The sequence below is a fragment of the Manis javanica genome, chromosome 13, assembly GCF_040802235.1.
Source record: "Manis javanica isolate MJ-LG chromosome 13, MJ_LKY, whole genome shotgun sequence".
Taxonomy (NCBI): Eukaryota; Metazoa; Chordata; class Mammalia; order Pholidota; family Manidae; genus Manis; species Manis javanica.
This window is the reverse complement of record NC_133168.1, coordinates 28,225,090-28,246,051: the sequence shown is the minus strand read 5'-3', so window position 1 is coordinate 28,246,051 and position 20,962 is coordinate 28,225,090. Positions and strand designations below refer to the sequence as shown.

Genomic DNA, 20,962 nt, shown 5'->3' with positions numbered 1-20,962 from the left:
CCCTCTGTTCTGAGAGAAATCTGCTGCATCCATGGATGTTTTATTGCCCTTGTTTAGCTTGGATTAATACACAGTCTACGGCACACACCTGACCATCTACATTTGCTCTCTTACAACACTAAACTATGTTTTCTACCTTTATCTTGCATCTACCTACCACTTTAGCATTTTATTAAAAATAATAATAGAGAAATGTTGTATCTACATATAAATCAAGTATAAAAATCAAACGAATATTCATATTTGAATTGACTGTTTATAGTTCATAATGCATGATCAAAACCGAAAGCTTCTGTGATGACTGCCCTTGTACTATTCACCATGTAACTTATTCACTATGTAAGAATTTGTTCTCCATGTAAGAACTTGTTTGTTATGCTTCAGAAGATTGGAGACTGATGAAAATTAGGCTTGGGGTGGATTAATGATGATACATTGAGCATTGAGTCCCCTGTACAGAATTTTATTGTTGTTATCAACCATTTGATCAATAAATAGGAGAGATGCCCTCACAAAAAAAAAAAAAAAAGTACACACTTCCAATTGTAAAATAAATAAGTAACCGGGATGTAATGTATAGCATAAGGAATATAGTCAAAATATTGTAACAACTTGGTATGGTGATAGCTGGTACCTAGAATTATCATGTATATAAATGTTCAATCACTGTGTTGTACACCTGAAACTAATGTAATACTGTGTGTCAACTACCCTTCAATAAAAAATAATTATCTAAAAAAAAAAAGAATAAAATACCTAGGAATAAACCTAAGCAAGGAAGTGAAAGACTTATACTCTGAAAACTACAAGACACTCATAAGAGAAATTAAGGAAGATACCAATGGAAACACATCCCGTGCTCATGGATATGAAGAATTAATATTGTCAAAATGGCCATCCTGCCTAAAGCAATCTACAGATTCAATGCAATTCCTATCAAAACACCAACAGCATTATTCAATGAACTAGAACTAATAGTTCTACAATTCATATGGAACCACAAAAGACTTGGGATAGCCAAAGCAATCCTGAGAAGGAAGAATGAAGCTGGGGGTATTATGCTCCCTGACTTCAAGCTCTACTACAAAGCCACAGTAATCAAGACAATTTGGTACTGGTACAAGAACAGACCCATAGACCAGTGGAACAGAATAGAGAGTCCAGATATTAACCCAACCATATATTGTCAATTAATATATGATAAAGAAGTCATGGATACACAATGGGGAAATGAAAGCCCCTTCAACAGCTGGAGTTGGCAAAAGTGGACAGCTACATGCAAGAGAATGAAACTGGATTATTGTTTAACCCCATACACAAAAGCAAACTTGAAATGGATCGAAGATCTGAATGTAAGTCATGAAAGTATAAAAGTCTTAGAAGAGAACATAGGCAAAAATCTCCTGAATATAAAGATGAGCAACTCCTTCCTGAATGCATCTCCTTAAGCAAGGGAAACAAAGGCAAAAATGAACACATGGGACTATATCAAAGTAAAAAGCTTCAGCATAGTACACCATCAACAGAACAAAAAGAACACCACCCTACAGTATGGGAGAATAGATTCATAAATGACATATCCGATAAGGGATTGACATCCAAAATATATGATGAGCTCATGCAGCTCAACAAACAAAAAGCAAATAATCCAATTAAAAAGTGGGCAGAAGATGTGAACAGACACTTCTCCAAAGAAGAAATTCAGATGGCCAACAGGCACATGAAAAGATGCTCCACATCGCTAATCATCAGAGAAATGAAAATTAAAACCACAATGAGATATCACCTCACAGCAGTTAGGATGGCCAATATCCAAAAGACAAACAACAACAAATGTTGGTGAGTATGTGGAGAAAGGGGAACCCTCCTATACTGCTGGTGGGAATGTAAATTAGTGCAACTATTGTGGAAAGCAGTATGGAGGTTCCTCAATAAAATAAAAATAGAAATACCATTCGACCCTGGAATTCTAGTCCTAGGAATTTACCCTAAGAATGCAGGAGCCCAGTTTGAAAAAGACATATGCACCCCTATGTTTATCGCAGCACTATTCACAATAGCCAAGAAATGGAAACATCCTAAGTGTCCCATCAGTAGATGAATGGATAAAGAAGGGATGGTACATATACACAATGGAATATTATTCAGCCATAAGATGAAAACAAATCCTACCATTTGCAACAACATGGATGGAGCTAGAGGGTATTATGCTCAGTGAAATAAGCCAGGCAGAGAAAGACAAATGCCAGATGATTTCCCTCATTTGTCATGTACAACAATGAAGCAAAACTGAAAGAACCAAACAGCAGCCAAGTCACAGACTCCAAGAAGGGACTAGTGGTTATGAAAGGGGAGGGGTGGGTAAGGGCGGGTGGGAAGGGAGGGAGAAGGGGATTGAAGGGTATTATGATTAGTACACATGGGGTGAGGGGTTATGGGGAAAACAGTGTAGCACAGAGAAGGCAAATTGTGAATCTGTGGCATATTACTACAGTGATAGACAGTGACTGCAATGGGGTATGAAAGTGGGGACTTGATAATATGGATAAATGTAGTAACCACATTGTTTTTTCATGTGAAACCTTCATAAGAGTGTATATCAATGTCTTCAAACATTTTTTAAAAATGCTCAGGGAAGGCCTCATGGAGAAGGTGAGACTTGTACAAAGCTGAGCAGAGATCTGGGCAAAGAGTTTTCCAGGCTGTCACATGGTGTGCTCTTTGCCTAATGGTAACTGTGTTTAACATTTCAAGAAATTATCAAACTGCTTTTTACAGTAGCTACCCAGTATTACCTTCTCACCAGCAATGTTAGAGAGTTTCCATTTCTATATATCCTCATCAACACTGGCTATTATCTGTCTTGTTTTATTATAACCACCCTAATGGGTATGAAATGTATTTCACAAATGATTCATGTTAAGCATCTTTCATGTGTATATATTCTTTGACAAAATGTCTATTTAAATCATTTGACCATTTTAAAACTGGATTATTTGTCCTTTCATTATTACATTGTAAGAGTTCTCTATTTATTCTGGGTACAAGTACCTTATCAAACATGTTTTGCAAATATTTTCTCTGGTCTGGTGGGTTTTCATTTTCTTGGTGGTATCATTTTTAACACAAGCTTTTTTAGTTTTGATGCAGTCATATTTATCTATTTTTTTCTGTTGTTTCATGTGCTTTTGGGGTCATATCTAAGAACATTACCTAATCCAAATTCATGAAGTTTCCTTATACATTTTCTTCGAAGGGTTTTATAGGTTTGCTCCTACATTTAGTCATATGATCCATGTTGAATTAGTTATTTTTAAATAAGTGAAGAGTCTGACTTCATTTTTTGCATGTGGATATCGAGTTGTCCCAGCACCATTTATTGAAAAGACAATTCTTCTCTTACTGAATCGTGTTGGTGTCTTCATTGAAAATCAGTTAGTCGGTGTATAGATTTAACTCCAGATTGTTACTCTATTCCATTGATGTAGATGTTTATCCCTATGCAGTACCACTTGTCTTAATTACTCTAGCTTTGTAGTAAGTTTTGAAATCATGAAAAGTGAGTTTTCCTTCTTTATTCAAGATGTTTTGTCTATTATGGTTTCCTTGCATTTCCTTATGGTTTTTAAGTTCAGATTTATAAAAAAGCAAGCTGGAATATTGACAGGGAGTATATACATTTTTTTTTCAGCTTTGGAATATATTTTAAGAAAAAAATACAGTGAAATTCAGTGGGCCTTTTGGGGGGGTGCATTTCTATAAATTTGATAAATACATGGGTTTATGTAATTATCACTACAATCAGGATACATAGCAATTAGCCTACTTAAAAATATTCTTTCTTGTTGCCCTTTGTAATCAAAACTTACCCTTATTCCTAACCCTGGCAATCACTGGTTTATTCTTGGTCCTTGTAGTCTTGTCTTTACAAAAATGAAATAAATGGAATCATACAATATATAACATTTTTGTGTCTGGCTTCTTTCACTTAGTATATTTTGATACCATTCATGCTATTGTGTATATTAATAGCTCATTCTTTTTTGTTTCCAAGTAGTATTCTATTGAATAGGTTTACCACAGTTTGCTTATACATTCACCCAGTGAAGGACATTTGGGTTATTTCTGGCATTTTTTAACAATACTGCTATAAAGATATGTGAACAGGTTTTTGTGTGATCTTATGTTTTCATTTCTCTAGGATAAATGCCTTGAAATGGGTTTACTGAATCATATAAGATTAGGTTTAGCTATTAAGAAACTGCTAAGTTGATTCCCAAGTGCCCAGACCATTCTGTATACTCACCAGCAAGGTGTGAGAATTCCAGTTACTCCACACCCTTGTAAGTACATAGTATTACCAGTTATTTTTTCCTTTTTAAAAATTTAGTCATTCTAATGGGTCTATACTCAGGGTGATATTTCTAAAAAAACTGATATATAATTCACATATAAAATTCATACTTTTAAAGAGTAAACTTCAGTGCAAAATGTATATTCACCAAGATTGTGAAATCATCACCACACACTAATTTCAAAACATTTTCCTAACCCCAAAGGATCCCATACCCATTGGAGCAGTCACTTCCACTCCCTCCTCCTTCCCCAAAGCCCTGAGCACTACTAATGTACTTTGTCCTTCTGAAGATTTCCATTTGGGATATTTCATATAAATGGAATCATATAATATGTGTTTTTTTGTGTTTTCACTTAGCAACCCAGCACATATGAATAATTTTATGCATATACCACATTTTGTTAATCCATTCACAATTAGTTAACGTATATTTGGGTTGTTTCTACTTTTTGGCTATTATGAAAACTGCTGCCATGAATATTTGTGTACAAGTCATGTGGACATATGTTTTCGGTTCTCTTGGGCATAGACCTAGGAATGAAATTGCTGGGTCATGTGGTAACTCTCTGTTTAATTTTTGAAGAACTATAAAATCATTTTCCAAAGTGGCTTCATCATTTCACATCCCTTCTAATGTAGATGAGTTCTAATTTCTCTGCGTCCTAGTCAGTACTTGTTTTAGCATCTTTTTCATTACAGTCTTCCTAGTGAGTGTGCTGTGGTCGGTTGTGTGCTTTTGATTTGCATTTCCCTGATGACTAATGACAATCAGGATCCTTTCAAAACCTGGCTAATTGTGTATATATACACAATTGTATATTTTTTTGAGAGATGTCTATTCAAATCCTTTGCCAATTTTTAAATTATTTGTCTTTTTTATTATTGTATTATAGGGAAGTTTATATATATATTACGAGTATAAGTCCCTTATGAGATGTGGTTTGGAAATATTTTCTCCCATTCTTTGGGTTGTTTTTTCATTTGCTTGATGGTATCATCTGTAACACAACAGTTTTTAATTTTGATGAATTCCTGTTAGTTTTTTTCTTCATCAGTATTTTAGGTATTGTACCTGAGAAGCCACTGCATAATCCAAGGTCATGAAGATTCACATGTAATTTTTTCCCTAAGAGTTTTATTGTTTCATCTCTCAGATATTTTATTCATTTTGAATTGATTTTTGTGGATGGTATAAAGAAGAGACCCGATTTCTGCATGTGGCTATCTAGCTGTCCTGATACATTTTTTTGAAGAGGCTGTCTTTTGTCACTTTGAATGGTCCTGGTACCTTTGTAGGTAATTGTTTGATAATGTATGTGAAGTTTATTTCTGGGCTCTTTATTCTATTCTATTGGTCTTTCTTTCTATCCTTTTTGCAGGTACCGTTTTTCCTGATTACTAGAGCTTGGTAGAGGTTTTGGGACTGAAAAGCGTGGCTACAAGTTTTCTCTTCTTTATTAAGATGATTTGGCTGTTTCTTTAGTGGGTTAGCTTTTTTCAGCTGAGATAATTCTCAAAAGTGCTTGATACCCAAGGCCGGTGGCACTCTCTGGAGCTGCAGGTATAAACCCTCTATTTCTGAAGGAAGAGTGGGGAGTACATTACAGTGTCCAGCAAATGCAGTTACCACTGCAGACTATCCATGAGGGAGATTAAATTGTTTTTATTAAGGTATTATTGATACACACTCTGATGAAGGTTTCACATGAAAAAACAATGTGGTTACTACATTCACCCATGTTATCTTGTCGCCCCCCTACCCCACTGCAGTCACTGCCCAACAGTATAGTAAGATGCCAGTCACTGTCTGTCTTCTCTGTGCTATACTGTCTTCCCCATGACACCCCCACACCATGTGTGCCAATCATAATACCCCTCCGTCTCCTTCCCCCTCCCTCCCCACCCACCCTCTCCCACCCCTCCCCTTTGGTAATCACTAGTCCCTTCCTGGAGTCTGTGAGTCTGTTGTTGTTTTCTTCCTTCAGTTTTGCTTTGTTGCTGTACTCCACAAATGAGGGAAATCATTTGGTACTTTCTTTTTCCATCCTGCTTATTTCACAGAGAATAATATCCTCCATCTCCATCCATGTTGTTGCAAATGGTAGGATTTGTTTCTTTCTTATGGCTGAGTCTCTTGTAGGCAGCATACAGTTGGTTTTTTTTTTTTATCCATTCAGTGACTCTGTGTCTTTTGATTGGTGCATTCAGACCATTTACATTTAGGGTGATTATAGATAGGTTTGTACTTATTGCCATTTCAGGCTTTAGATTCGTGGTTACCAAAGGTTCAAGGGTAACTTCCTTACTATCTAACTTAACTCACTTAGTATGCTATTACAAACACAATCTAAAGGTTTTTTTCCTTCCTTTTCTTCCTCCTCCATTTTTTATATATTAGGTATCATTTTCTGTACTCTTTGTCTATCTCTTTTTATTACCTCTGGTGATAGCTACTTAACCTTAGGAACACTTCCATCTGTAGCAGACCCTCCAAAATACACTGTAGATATGGTTTGTGGGAGCTAAATTCTCTCGGCTTTTGCTTATCTGGAAATTGCTTAATCCCTCCTTCAAATTTAATTGATAATCTTGCTGGATAAAGTATTTTGGTTCAATGCCCTTCTGCTTCATTGCATTAAATATATCATGCCACTCCCTTGTGGCCTGTGAGCATTCTGCTGAGAAGTCTGATGATAGCCTGATGGGCTTTCCTTTGTATGTGATCTTTTTTCTCTCTCTGGCTGCTTTTAATAGTCTGTCCTTATCCTTGATCTTTGTCATTTTAATTATTATATGTCTTGGTGTTGTCTTCCTTGGGTCCCTTGTGTTGGGAGATCTGTGCACATCTGTGGCCTGAGAGCCTATCTCCTTCCCAGACTGGGGAAGTTTTCAGCAATGACCTCCTCAAAGACACTTTCTATCCCTTTTTCTCTCTCTTCTTCTTCTGGTACCCCTATAATACAAATATTGTTCCATTTGGATTGGTCACACAGTTCTCTCAGTATTCTTTCATTGCTAGAGATCCTTTTTTCTATCTGTGCTTCAGCTTCTTTGTATTCCTCTTCTCTAATTTATATTTCATTTATCATCTCCTCCAACATATATAGTCTGCTTTTAATACCCTCCTTTGTGTTCCTCAACAATTGGATCTCTGTTCTAAATTCATTCCTGAGTTCTTGAATACTTTTATGTAGGACTCCAGGAGCATGTTTATGATTTTTATTTTGAAATCTCTTTCAGGAAGATTTATTAGTTCAGTCTCACTCGACCTTTTTTCTGGCGTTGTTGAGATTTTGCTCTGAACCAGGTTTCTTTGATGTTTCATATTTGTATGTGATGTCCTCTAGTGCCCAGAACCAGTGGGCTGAACACACAGTTAAAAGCCTCTATGCTTTTTGTTTGTAGCTGCTGTAGGTGGGGCTTCCCTCTGGCTGGCCTGACACCAGGGCAGGTTTTGCCGGTTTGTGCGCCAGGTGTGGTGGGCTGGCTGGGAAGAAGGTGCAGCAGGCTGGATATCATGGTGGGGGTGCGCCTTGGAGCTGGATACTCAGCCAGGGAGCTGGAGTGCCTGAAGATCGTGAAAGTTCCCAACCTGCTGGGCAGAGTGCACCCGGACAATTTTGCCTACCTATCCTTTCTCCTGAGCAGTAAGCTCTGTGCAATCCTTGCCCCTTTAGCAGCCCTCTCGCTTTTAGGTAGTCTCTCAGACTGCCCACCCAGATCATCTGGATATGAATCCCAGTTTTCCACAAGCAGCTGTATCTCAGTCTCTCCAGGTATTCCGCCTGTCTTAGCTTTCCAACCCCACTAATCACCAGAGCACCATGCAATGTAGGTTCCTGCTTTCAGAGCAGATCTCCAGGGCTAGGTGTTCACCAGTCCCAGACCTCCACTCCCTCCCCCTTCTGTTTCTCTTCCTCCAGCTGATGAGTTGGGGTGGAGGAAGGGCTTGAGTTCCACCAGGTCACAGCTTTGATATATTACCCAGTTCCATGAGGTCTGTTATTTTCTCCAGGTGTATGCAGTCTGGTGCAATCCTTCTTTCCTGTTACTCTTTCAGGATGAGTCATATTAATTATATTTTCATACCATATGTGGTTTTAGGAGGAGGTCTCTGTCTCACCTCTCATGCCGCCATCTTTATCCCAATCATGAATTGAGTGAGATGAAATTATAGGGTAGGAAGAAATATTCAAATAACTTCTCCATGGGTGTTATCAAATCATTTTCATGGACGCCCAGACCACAGATAAATGGGAAACAAAAGTATGTCCATAGGAAATGCACAGGAAAAAGTCTGTATCAATGATCTGCTACACTTATGTTATAGCCTTGAGTAAAATGAAAGGTATCTGCAATGTTTAACCCAGTCACCCTGATAAAAAATCAAATTCAGAGTTAAAAGGTCAATCTTTATTAAAAGCTGCCCTCATCTCCTAGGAGCCTCTCCTTTGCTTACTCATTTCCAGCCAGTAGTGTCCTTGATGTTCCTTGAATATGCCAGGTGATCTTCTATCCTAGTGCCTTGGCACTGGCTATGCCCTTTGCCTGAAAATGTTTCATATCCATATGGTTCATTCCTTTACCTCCAAATCTTTGCTCGGATTTTCACTTCTCAATGAGGCCTATTCTAATTTCCACTCTGTACCACTTCCCAATCCTACCTTGTCTGTTCTGTTTTTCCTTCTTTGCATGTATGTCCTAACATACTACAGAATTTTTTTATTTGAATATGTTTAACATTTGTCTCTGCTCTTCCTGAGCACCAAAAGAACAGAAATTTATACCTGTTTTGTTCACTGATTTATCTTTAGACCCTGGAAGAATGCTGGTACTTAATAAATATTTGTTGAATGAGTAACTGAAACTCACTTGGATATTTAGTTGGTAAATACATGCATTTAAGTTACTCTATATTCTTATTCCACGTGAAATGAAAAACTAAATGCTTATTATACATAATGTACTTGGTTTCATACTTGTATGTGCTTTCTAATTATGTCATTTTTAATTTAGACTAAAAATGGCATGCCTTTAAGACAACAGCATACTGACTGCTTATGTTCCAAGGAGTTATACTGGGTAAGCACAAGAATGTCAGTCCACTTTTTGATATGCTCATTCATAAGTGTATTCAGAAACAATACAGAGGAAAAAATAGGGAGAAATCACTCACATACAATTCACTTAAAGAAAACTATGTTACTCACTGCCTACTAAGCTGGCAAGAGATGAGTCAAGATCACTGCCAAGGGCTTTGCTCACTGCCATTGCGGGACTTGGTGGCACCACTGAGATGGGTGCAGGCTGCCCGGCTGGTGCCATGGTTGGCATCAGAAGATCACCTAGGCCATCAAACACTGGAAGTCAAATAGACCAGGTTCAGGTTCAGAATAATTGGGGAAAAAAGAGACCATATGCAAAAGTAAAGGGAAACTATGTTTTGAAAAACTATGGAAACAAGTGAATATAGGATCTTATAAAAATGGCATATAATTCACATTTTTCATGATTATAATACCAAGAAAAACATCTCTACAAATATCTACTCTTAAGGTATGAAAATACTAATGAACATGAACAAAGATGGAAGAAAAACCTACATAATGTACAGGAAAGAGCACAGACTGGATTCAGAATTGGGCTCAAATCCAGCCGCACACCTCATTAGCTGTGTGACTTTGAGAAAATTACTGTCTGAGCTTTAGTTTTTCCTGAAGAGGGAGAGTACTATACTACTACTACATAAGCTTTGTTGTGAGGACTAAATCAGATTATATGTCATGTCTTTACTATGCTTGGCCTATATAGGCACTAAATGGTAGCCATTGTTACTCTTATAAAAAACAATTACTAAAACACTTTTTATTCAAAATGGTAGTGATTTACAGCAAAGCCTAGAATATTTACTCTCAAGTTCTACAAAGCTATGTTTAAAATAATTCTTACAGTTTAAAGATTCAGCCTAGTTTCCTATGAAATCACTGTCAGAATAACCCTGATGGAATGGTCAGTACCTAGTATTAAGTATCTGAAAACAGTTGACCATATTTGAGAAGTAAGAATTTTTATTTTTTTCCTCTCATTATAGCAATCACTTTTGGTTCTAACTGTAAGGGCATATTTAAAGTAAACATTATTTTAAGTATTAGGAGCCATGCCATTATTAATGGGTTCCTGATCACCATATAACGAATTACTACTTATTTAGCTCCTAGAATACAGAAAGACCATTAAAATGCAGACTTATAGGGTTTGTATAAGTTATTGCTAATATCTTGTCCATGTCAAAAATTATGTGGTCATTAATTTTATCAAAAAACTATGCAATCCACCATAAATGCTACTATGAATAATTCTAAATTGAAAAAGGACAGCATTCAACTATGCACTGGCAATCGAAGCAACCAAACTGTCAGGCAGGGGATGTAATTAAGGTGTTTCTGAAACACATTTAATTGCCAAAAACTCACCAATTGAAAATTTGTAGGAAGGACCCAGCATGGGAAGAGTAGAATGGAAGAGAATACAAACAAAATGACAGCAGGATGAAAGGTTAAAGGCAAGCGAAGAATACTATTTGTGTCTCAACTTCATAAAACTGAGGGCCATGCAAGCTTCAGAGAGGGTAAGCAACAGCAGTGGGAGTGTCCACACATTCGGATACTGTACGCAGTATTTATTTTCACTTAACCATCTATGAACCACGTGCATGGAAGCTTATGCAAACAGATGGTGTGCATGATAAGTTAGATTTCTGCTAAAAATTAAAAGCAGAAACACAGAAAGGGATTGCAGATTGTTGTTAAAGCTACCAAAATTTACTTAAGTTACAGAAAGAAAGATTTGTTGAAAAGTTTTAAAACCAGGTCATCATTCAATATTAGCTTGTAAGTTTCCTGATATAATACTAACCTCAGGTAGTACATTTTATAACTAGAACAAATGAAAAGGATGTTTGGAAATCACTGTCTCACCTGATGGATCAAAGGAGCTGCTGCTGGATGTTGAAGGCGTTGTTCCAAAGGCTGCCTCAAAATTGGGCTGTAGCAGGTTATTCTGAGCTGGGGTCACTGGTGATGGAGAAGGAGCCATGAAAGAACCCCCAAATCCTAGAAAAATAAAAGTTACAGAAAAATATAAGCAGAAGCAACTAAAGATAGGTAAAGGCCATAAAAACACAATCAGAAAAAGTTACAGGGGACTGAAAAGGAACTGAATGCATGTTAGATGAGAAGCCAATGAGACAAGGAAAGCTATCTTCTTAAAAGTTTTTCAAGTATCTTGTTATCTGTCATGTATTTGATGAGAGATTTAACTTAACTAGAAATAAGCACACCAGAATATATATACCCTTGTTAAGAGAACCTGTGGCAACCAAATCTATTATTATATTGGAGAACAAAAAAAACCCACAAAAATCTCATTAGGGTTAAAATTCAGATAATTCTTTAAATTTTGTTTCTTCTAATCACAATACCAAACAACTAGAAAATGTTTAGCTGTATACATTGGCTCAGTAGTAATAAAATACAAATCAGAAAAATATGCGCACTGTTACCAAATCCTTCTTCATATCTCTCATAAATGTTCTAGTCCCATTGCTGTTACTGCCAAGTTTAGGTTCCCCCACCAGGGCTCTCAGGATTCATCAACAGTCACACAGTGGGGTTTCCTGTCTTTAATCTGGACCTCCTTCAATCTAGTCTCTGCAGTGCAGCCAGAGTGATCTTTCTGAGTGGAAAAAGCTACTTGTTTAAGTCTTTCATTGGCTCCCCATAATTTTCAGATTCATATTATGCATGTTCCTTTGCATAGCAATCAAACTCTTCTGTCTCTGGTTTCCTCCCCGTCCCTGGGAACTCCACTGTTGCTGTAATACATCATTCCAGTGAGTCAGATGCCGCCAGGGGAGGGCTTCTTTTCCTTATATTGCCACCTACTGCTGGCAGCCACAGAACCCCATCCCTTCCACATCAAGTGACTTATGCGCTCTACCTCTGGGTCCTCAGCACCTGGTACATATATCCATCCTATTCCCACCATACTTCTTTATTCCCACCCCAAACCCCAACTTGAGGGATGGGTTTTTGGTGTCAAGAACTGTGTATTCTTTGTCTTTCCACTAATATTGAGCACATTGCCTAGAACACTGAACATGTATTTATTGAATAAAAACACTTCTGAATATAGAAGGTGAGGAGAAATCAAAGACTACTGTAATGTGGCCAAATCTCAAATGAAATATTTATCGTTTGAATGCTGGAAGCAAGTAATTTATCTCAATCAACAGACAGAAGCAGAAGCAGAGCTTACTCTGTATTGCTTCAGTACAAAAATATGCAATCTGTGAAGAAGGTGATCTCTTAATAAGATATTAGATGATGTTCTATTATCAAAGATTTTATTACTACAGAAGTTTTTTTATACTCAGTTTGGGTATATACACTCCTTTTTAATCTACCATATCTTCTCTGCTTTATAAACTGCTCACAAAAACAAAGAATGCTTCCAAAAAATATCCTTAAGCTTAAATTCTATAAAACCAATTTGTAATTTTGAAAAAAAACTTACATTGAAATTCTCTGGTTACCATTTCCTAAAAGAGGCTATAACATTCAAGTCATGTGCCTGGAAATTGACAGTGACATGGCTTTCCTTACACATGTATGAAAAAACTGCTATTTGGAGAATTGTTACCTGTTAGAAGATGGTCTTTAAAGTGGCCACTTTACATAGTTTTAGTATTTGAGTGACATAAGCATCATGTAACTTTCCTGAGAAAAGACATTCTCCAGATTTTTAAGAACTATTATATTATGAAGCAAAGATGGGTTGAAAGTAATTGTTTTTGTGGATGTGACCATTTTCATTTGAGAGAGACTGATGAATGTGTTAACACTGACTTTTTTGAAACATCCCACACCTCAAATCAGAATATGGCTGTGGTTACTGAGGGAACTGTTCTATGGCGTGGCTCTCTCTATTACAAAGGTTAATGTGGAGACAACAGTACTTGGCTCTCAGTTACTCAAAACTTGGCCAAAAAGAGACACTTCATTCTAGAATCACAGCATATTAGTGTTGTAAAGGGACCTAAAATCATCTGATTCAATCTTATCTTTCCATGCTAGAAAAAGTGATACAAAGAGAAGTTAACACACCTACCCAAGATTCAGTAGTAGAAAGAGAAAAACATATGCATTTATACAGGGTTCATCTGCTTAGCACTACTGAGTTTCAAAGGTTAAGTGGATCACACCCACAGGTGAATAAATAGCACCATTCAATGAAAAAAAAAAATTGGTGCTTCTTCTAAGAAAGTGAAGGGAAAAGCCAATATTGGAATGAGGCTTACCAAGTGTCAGGCACTGTCCTAGGCATTTTTTTCACATTGAACCATATGAACCACATGGATTTCCAATACTTGGTCATTTTAATCCTATAAAAACAGCAATTTTATATTGTGAAACCTAAAACCCACATAGCTCATTTAATCCTTACTCACAACACTGAAGTTACACAGATGAGGAAACTGCAGCCAGAGGGTTAAAAAACTTGCCCACCATCAGACAATAACAAACGCAGGGCCGGGATGCACACCGGAGCCCTCCAGCACTGGGGTGCTTCAGCAGAGCACTCCACAGCCCCTTCCCCATGGCCAGGAGTCTCACCAGAGTCATACTCTTCCTATAGGTTTATAAATTTGAGAGACCTGGAAAGATGACTTTTCCCCATTATATCCAGTTCTGATAAAGCTGGTGCCCTCACAGACCAAGATGAATTAAAAAGCTATGAAGTGATATCAAATAACCAGCTGGTTATCTTAAAAAAAATTCTACTGCTATATTCTTAATAGAGAGCCAAACAGGAAAATTATAGACATTAATAGGGACTTTGGGTAACTCCTCCTATTAAATCAAAAGTTTTAGAGCCCTGGATTAGAGGTAAGCAATAGGAAATTCTACACCATTAATCTTTCCTTCTATAACATGGTTCTAAATTATATAAAAAAGGCATTATATGGAATTAAAAATCAGTTAGACTTCTAGATGTACTACAGGCATATTGTAACTTCGGGTGTTCAACCATCTACAGACACACTGCTTTTTATCACAGATATTAGTCTTACAAATGTTTCTCTCTAAAGGGGAGCAGCCTACATAATGAAGTTCTCTTAATACACATGTGTCAAAACTGACAGCCATAGAGTACAGAACATCATATCACTTGGGTTGAGAGAAATTTTAAAACTATTAGTAGATAAACACACTCCCACATATGTACCTCCCCATAATCAAATTTGCTCCATTATGCTAACGATGATGTAATTTCAGTTATTCTCAGTGCTACAGTCAGTTAACACACTCCATTTACTAAGACTAAGCTGAGGTAGTTAATATTTCTAGGACAAATAGCCCAAGAGCCTTTTGTCTAACACTGTTTCCCACCTACACAGAGGATGAAAGAATTAACTGTATCTGGATCTTCACATTTAGTGGAAATTTTAGTTGTAAATTCACACTGAACATTTTTGTACTTTAAATCAATTTATGGACTCCTGTGGCTCTTATGAAAAGTCATCTGTGTCAAACAATTTAACAGAGAACGCAAAACTACAAAGTCACCTCATAAGGCTGGTGCATATTCTTTCTTACCTTTGGAATTAAAGATAAGATAAAGGCACATTCCTTTAACTAGTACAGATTTATGGTGCAGTCACCCCAGAACTGTGTCTGTTATGGAGGAACATGGTTTTCCTGCTTGATGTCAACCTCAGAAGTATATCCATCCATATTCTTCAACAGCTCTGATCTCCTTTAACAATCCATTTTTATAACAATCATCCAGGAATCTGTCTGTATCTTTCAAACATCTATATTTTCAGCTGGTACATCTTGAGAGAAGTTTGACAGCTTTATTCTTCCTTGTATGGAACACTTTTATTTGTTATAACCTTAAATCTCAAGTTTCCAGCCAGACTCTATCTGAGATATGGACAATATCTGTGACTTGGAGAGAATTAATATTTTAGTTTGTCCTCATTGGCTACAAGTTGGCTTTTAAAGAATTTTCTCTAGTTTTGCCACATGGAGTGCACCAAAAAGAACTTGAAATGTTTACTCAAGGAATAGACGATGGCTAAGATGATATTTCACACACAGTTAAGTTCTGGAATTGGTATTATTTGACAGTTCTGGAATTTTAAATGAAGAGTAACCAGTTTGTATGAAAAGGCAGCCCAAACAATTAAGACCTAGAGAAATTAGAATGTAAAATTTCTTACACAAGGAAATAAGATGAAAGAATAGTTGGCCTTATGCCAAGTAAATCAGACATTCAGATATGTACAACTTAAATTAAAAGATTTGTTTGTAAAGCAGACATTAAATCCCACTTATACCTGTTTACATTAAGATTAATTTAAATAGAAAAAACAGAGAACAAAGAAAATGTGCACAAATTACTCTTCCCATCCCTGAAAGTCATAAGACAGTGCAGTGAAAAAAAATGGGAAGTACACAATCAATAAAACCCTTGTAAATAACATTGTCACTTTCATCACTGATTTTTCCCTTTTCTTCTCCATTTTAATAAGATTTCAGCATGAACAACATAATTGAGTAATTTAAGATCCTGCTCTTCCTCTGCAGGACCTGTCTGTGCACTGAGCTGTGCATCCGAGGCTCAGGTGCCCACTGTAATATTTGGAAATAGGGGACAAAACCTTTTCTGCCTGTTCCAGGTGTATTTTACATCTTATCTTATCCCCCAGGCTCTAATTTGTCAATGACTTCTGATTTAGAATTGGAAGGGAACATTGCCTTTTCCCACAGGCTTTAACCTGCCTCTCTGCTCCTATTTCTAGTGTCCTAGGCTCCTTTGGAAACACAGTATCTCAGGTTCTAATCCTGGAAGCAGCCACATGGACTGCGACAATGAAGAAGACAATGTGGCTCTGTAGCACTAGAAGCAGACCATGGTGGCTGACTACTCTGCCAGGCTTCTGCCTGGTAGGCTTCAAAAGCCCTCTTTGGGGTCTGTGACAGGGGAAGAGGATCACCAGAGGGAAGACTAAGAATTCTGCAAAGAAAGCCACAATATTTGATTTCACATGCCATCTCAACCTAATTATAACCTCAAAGCAAAAGTTTTATAATCAGCAATTTCATTTTAAAATTAACAAGGTCATTTCTCCCAAACAGCCATTTAAAACCAAGCTATTTATGTTGTCTTGTTAAAATCCTACTGCTGAACCTTGAAAAACTGAAGTTCACTGGTTTAGAAAGAGCTTGAAAATTTATGTGACCAATACAAAGCTGCTGTGAAGAATACTTAGGCCAGGTGAAAAGCCAGGCAAGTAGTATTTTTTTCCCCCAAGTAACCAGCTGTGGTTTGAGTAAAGCATATTGCCTCTTATCATAATTGCAACTTCCAAAATCCATAGCAACATCACAGTGGAACCCTGGTTCTTCATTACTCAGGAAAACTCCAGCTGGCAGTCACTGGTATGAAGTGGATTTAACCAGGTTAAACTGGAAAGGATGGGAAAGACAAAAAAGAATAGCCACTGCCCCTGGAAAGACTATTAAATGACCAGTCTGAATGATGTAAGGAGACAGCACGAGCTGGGCCGTGAAGACCCCTCCAGCCACTTAAAGAAAGATTTGACCTCCTGTCAAACTTTCTACGATTCTGAAAGTTGATAAGGGTCCTTTAATGAGGTCATTACTCATTATTAATGCAAGAATGAATGCTCCTTAGTCTGCTGTACCTGGTGTCAGGATTGTTCATTACACTAAGAACAAGAACTAGTCACCAGCCCTATCAAGGGCTCCATGGCTAGCAGAGAATTTAAGCTGCAAAGGTCTGGACATGGTGGCTTCCCTATCTATGCTGGTGTGACCCATACCCTCATCAATGCCCTGCCAAACTTACGGCCATAATGCATGGTGACCAGGGAGGGACATCAGAAGCCAAGTGTCTGGGGCCTCTGTGAGGCTCTTGTTATACTTCCTGTTCATGTGCCCTCCTAAGAAAAGTCAGAGGTAAACCAGCAGTGTCTGTGAGTTTGGCTGATCACCTGAACTTGAAACTCACTATTGCAATCTTGAAACTGGCAAATGCTTTGCCTCTAAAAATAATAATTTCTAGGTCTGGCTATCATTAATCATAATTTGCCCTCCCCCAAGGAAGGCTGGCAGTTAGCTCTTACTGTCTTTGAGTCCTAGAAATACTTCCTTTTATTCTAGCTATCCCATCCTATAAGCAACACTCCCAGGCATCTTGTGCCAATCTATTTCACATTATGACCCTGCTGAACTGGGATCCTTCTAGGGGTTTTCAGATAGAAAAATGATCAGCTAGTTTAGAAAGTAGCATATAGTAGTGGCTTCAACCCAATGGTGGAAATCTCTAACAGTTTCTCCTATAGTGATTCATATATTACAGAATCAATTGCTAAACATCATGCTAACTTTCCCCACAAACTCCTTAAAATGGTCATGAGTGATACAAAAGAAAATTTGCTACATAAGCATATTATCTCTTTGGTAAACAAAAAGAACTGTGTTAACTGAAAGCAAGGTGTATTAGGAGCATCCAAGGAGCCATAGAATTGGCTTGTACACAACTGGACTTTGAGTAATTTCATAAAGTCTTGGGAAATAATCAACCTTTTACAATATCCTATTCTTCAATTTTATGTCTCAAAAAAGAAGGAAAACATGCACCTTGAAATTCATATAATATCTTTTACTTACAAAAATTATCCAAATTTATCTTTCACAAGATATAACTTAATTAATTACCAGCTAGTAGGTCTGCCGATGCTGATGAACTAGAAGCCGCCTGAGGTGCAGGTTGGGGTTCAGAAGCACTACTTCCAAATGCATCTACCCATTATCCATTGTGCAGCAAAAAAATAAGAGTGTAGACAGTAAGTACAGTAAGTGATTTGCTGAGAAATGTATATACATGACATTCTGTGTATGAGCCTGTCTCCTGTGGATATGTGAAACAACTGAGTAGTTGAATTATGCTCTGATCAGTTTATTCTCTCAAAAAAGAGTTCTAGAATATTTAAGAACTAACACCCCTCACCTCTTTGTAAATAATTTTTTTTAAAAAAAGAATAAAACTGTTGCACTAAATCCTGTCATTTACCAAAACAGAATCAAGGTTTAAAACAATTTTGCCCAAAGGTGATGCAATAGAATTTTCCCACTTAGAAGTCTATTCAACGTAAGTAAATTGACTTAATTTAAGCAGCAGCAGCCCTACTTGTATCTCTTTATCAAGGTTCAGTGTTTATTTGCCACAAGTTTTAGGCTCTTGAACATCAGAGAGTGTGATACCTTTGTACCCCTCATGTATATATCATGGCACATACTATGAGGCTTCAATGTACAGCAGGCACTCAATGGTGGGTTAACTTGCTAAGGATGGTATTGTAGCCCACAGCATATGTATTTATGGATATTCGTGAATAAATCACTTAAAACTTGTACTTTTCCCTATAAATTTACTGCTAACAGAATACTTTAGATTTATCATCCAAATGGGTAGTTTAAGAGTTAATTTATACACCTTCATGCCTCGAGATAACATATAAAGGAAGAGGACAATACATTTAAATCAGTGAAACACTTCCCAATTCTCTGGAAGGGTTTTAAAGCATTAAACTCAACATAAACAAACCCTACAGAATAATGTACGACATCTGGAGTTAATGCTTTCAGTTTTGACTGGCTGATTTGTTTTCAATTCTGAATTATCTAGTTAATGTTCATATCACTTCTAAGAACTTAGAAATATTGATTTAGCCAGCAGATCCCCATCACCAAGGATGAACAGTAGATGGAAATTCCCATCAGGTGATTCTACATGATGAATGAAAAGTTAGAAACACAAAGACATGAAATGAAACGATCTGGTTTCATTAGGCCATGCACTGAAAATTATGATGAACTGATGAAGATGGAAATGACGATGGCAGAGACAGAAAGGATCTTAAAAATGTCAGTTTATGTTTAAGAGATGGAAATGATGTCACAGTCAAAGAAAAAAATGATGATGTAAAAACCACTCTGAGGAGAAGGGACTCCATAAGCACTGAAGGAGGAGATATACGCACCCCCAAAAAGGTCTATCCCAGCTGGAGGCTCCACCTGCGCGGGAGGGGCGGTGGCTGCAGGGGGTGGTGCCGCGAACGCGTCCCCTGCAGGTAAGCACACGCGTGGGGGGGGGGGGCGTGTTACCCAGAGCCAAGGGGAACGGGGGCCTTGACGGACGGCTTCCTGGCATTCCGTACTTAACAGTGGGCCGTAAGGAAAAGCAAATGGTTTTGAGTTACATACTTCCCAGATGAAAATAAAATTTGACTTTCTGAGAGCAGAGGTTTCAGTGTGGAAGTTTTCTCTTTTCACCAGTGTTAGATTTGAAATCCCAACCCTCATCAGTGTGTGATGGGCCAAAAATGTGGTTTTCTTAAGTGAATTTTTAGTTTAGAAGACCAGACCAGACCCCCATGACCGCATCCACCGTCCTGGGGCACAGCACTCACCGGATAGGAGGTCCGCGGTGAGCGCGCCCTCGGGCGCGGGAGAGGCCCCCGGCGGCGGGGAGGAGAACACATCTTCCGGAGGGGAACAAACCAAAACCAAGCAGAAGTGAGTAGAGAGCTGAAATCAAAGCCAAAAATCTAACAAATGCGTTATCACAGGTGAGTGAGTACAAAGAGTTTAACCACGAAAACATCTCGGAAAACGAATGTAAAGAAAAGTTGCTGAGTTTACCTGTACCGAACAGGTCTATGCTAGGGGCAGCAGCATCTGGCTTAGGCGCTGCGGCAACTTCAGGGGCAGACTCAAATAAATCTAAGACCAAGAACACACATACCTTTACTCAGCTTGACAAACCAGCCCGAAACAGCACATTTTCCAGTTCTGATGGGCACTTGGGCGGACTCTGAAACGAGCAGCAAATGGTTTCTAGAGAACCATTGCATCGCCCAGTACACATGCACTGATAGCTGTGTACGCAGTAAGTTTCAGGTGCCAGAATTCAATGCACCAGATGGACAGCGTTTAATAACAACGGAACGTTACCACCGAAGATATCTAGTGCAGCAGGAGTGGCGGGGGCGGCGGCGGCGGCTGTATGGACAGCCGGGGCGGCTGCAACGGCCGGAGCAGGAGATGGCGCAGTGGCGGGAACCGGAGGGGCGGTGCTAGCTGTAGGGGTGACTACAGGAGCGCTGGTCTCAGGTGGTTTCATTGCAAAGAGGTCCAGCTCGGGTGCAGCCTCTGCACTACCTTCAGATGGGGCAAAGGGGTCTTTTGGAAAGGGAAGTGGAGACACATACAGCATCGGTAAGGAAAGAGACGATAGGGGAGTCAAGACTTCCATTAAGAGACACCTGACACAGATACTCACACACACTAGCTAGGCAATAGGCTGGCTGGACTGAACTGCTATCCTGTTAGCAGGCGGCAGTGATTAGCATGATTTTCTAAAGAAGAACATTTAGTAGGTAACACAAATTAAGAAACCGAAACACTTGCAAGTTCTCTAAGATTAGCCCACAGTCTAGAATCACAGACC

At 38.2% G+C, this 20,962-nt stretch overlaps 1 protein-coding gene across 11 annotated transcripts in view; it reads right to left on the bottom strand.

Moving 5' to 3' along the window:
• SNAP91 (synaptosome associated protein 91) overlaps nucleotides 1–20,962 on the bottom strand; it is a 173,633-nt gene that overhangs the window by 42,062 nt on the left and 110,609 nt on the right. For 5 of the 11 annotated variants that reach the window (XM_073219396.1, XM_073219400.1, XM_073219394.1 and 2 more), the window contains 7 exons: nucleotides 20,467–20,694; nucleotides 20,155–20,235; nucleotides 19,923–19,994; nucleotides 19,494–19,577; nucleotides 18,169–18,252; nucleotides 11,335–11,469; nucleotides 9,568–9,717 (listed from right to left, as the gene is read on the bottom strand). In XM_073219396.1, coding sequence (XP_073075497.1) covers nucleotides 9,568–9,717; nucleotides 11,335–11,469; nucleotides 18,169–18,252; nucleotides 19,494–19,577; nucleotides 19,923–19,994; nucleotides 20,155–20,235; nucleotides 20,467–20,694 — 834 coding nt within the window. The remainder of the gene's footprint in view (nucleotides 1–9,567; nucleotides 9,718–11,334; nucleotides 11,470–18,168; nucleotides 18,253–19,493; nucleotides 19,578–19,922; nucleotides 19,995–20,154; nucleotides 20,236–20,466; nucleotides 20,695–20,962) is intronic. The other 6 variants (XM_073219397.1, XM_073219399.1, XM_073219402.1 and 3 more) reach the window with 6 other exon arrangements.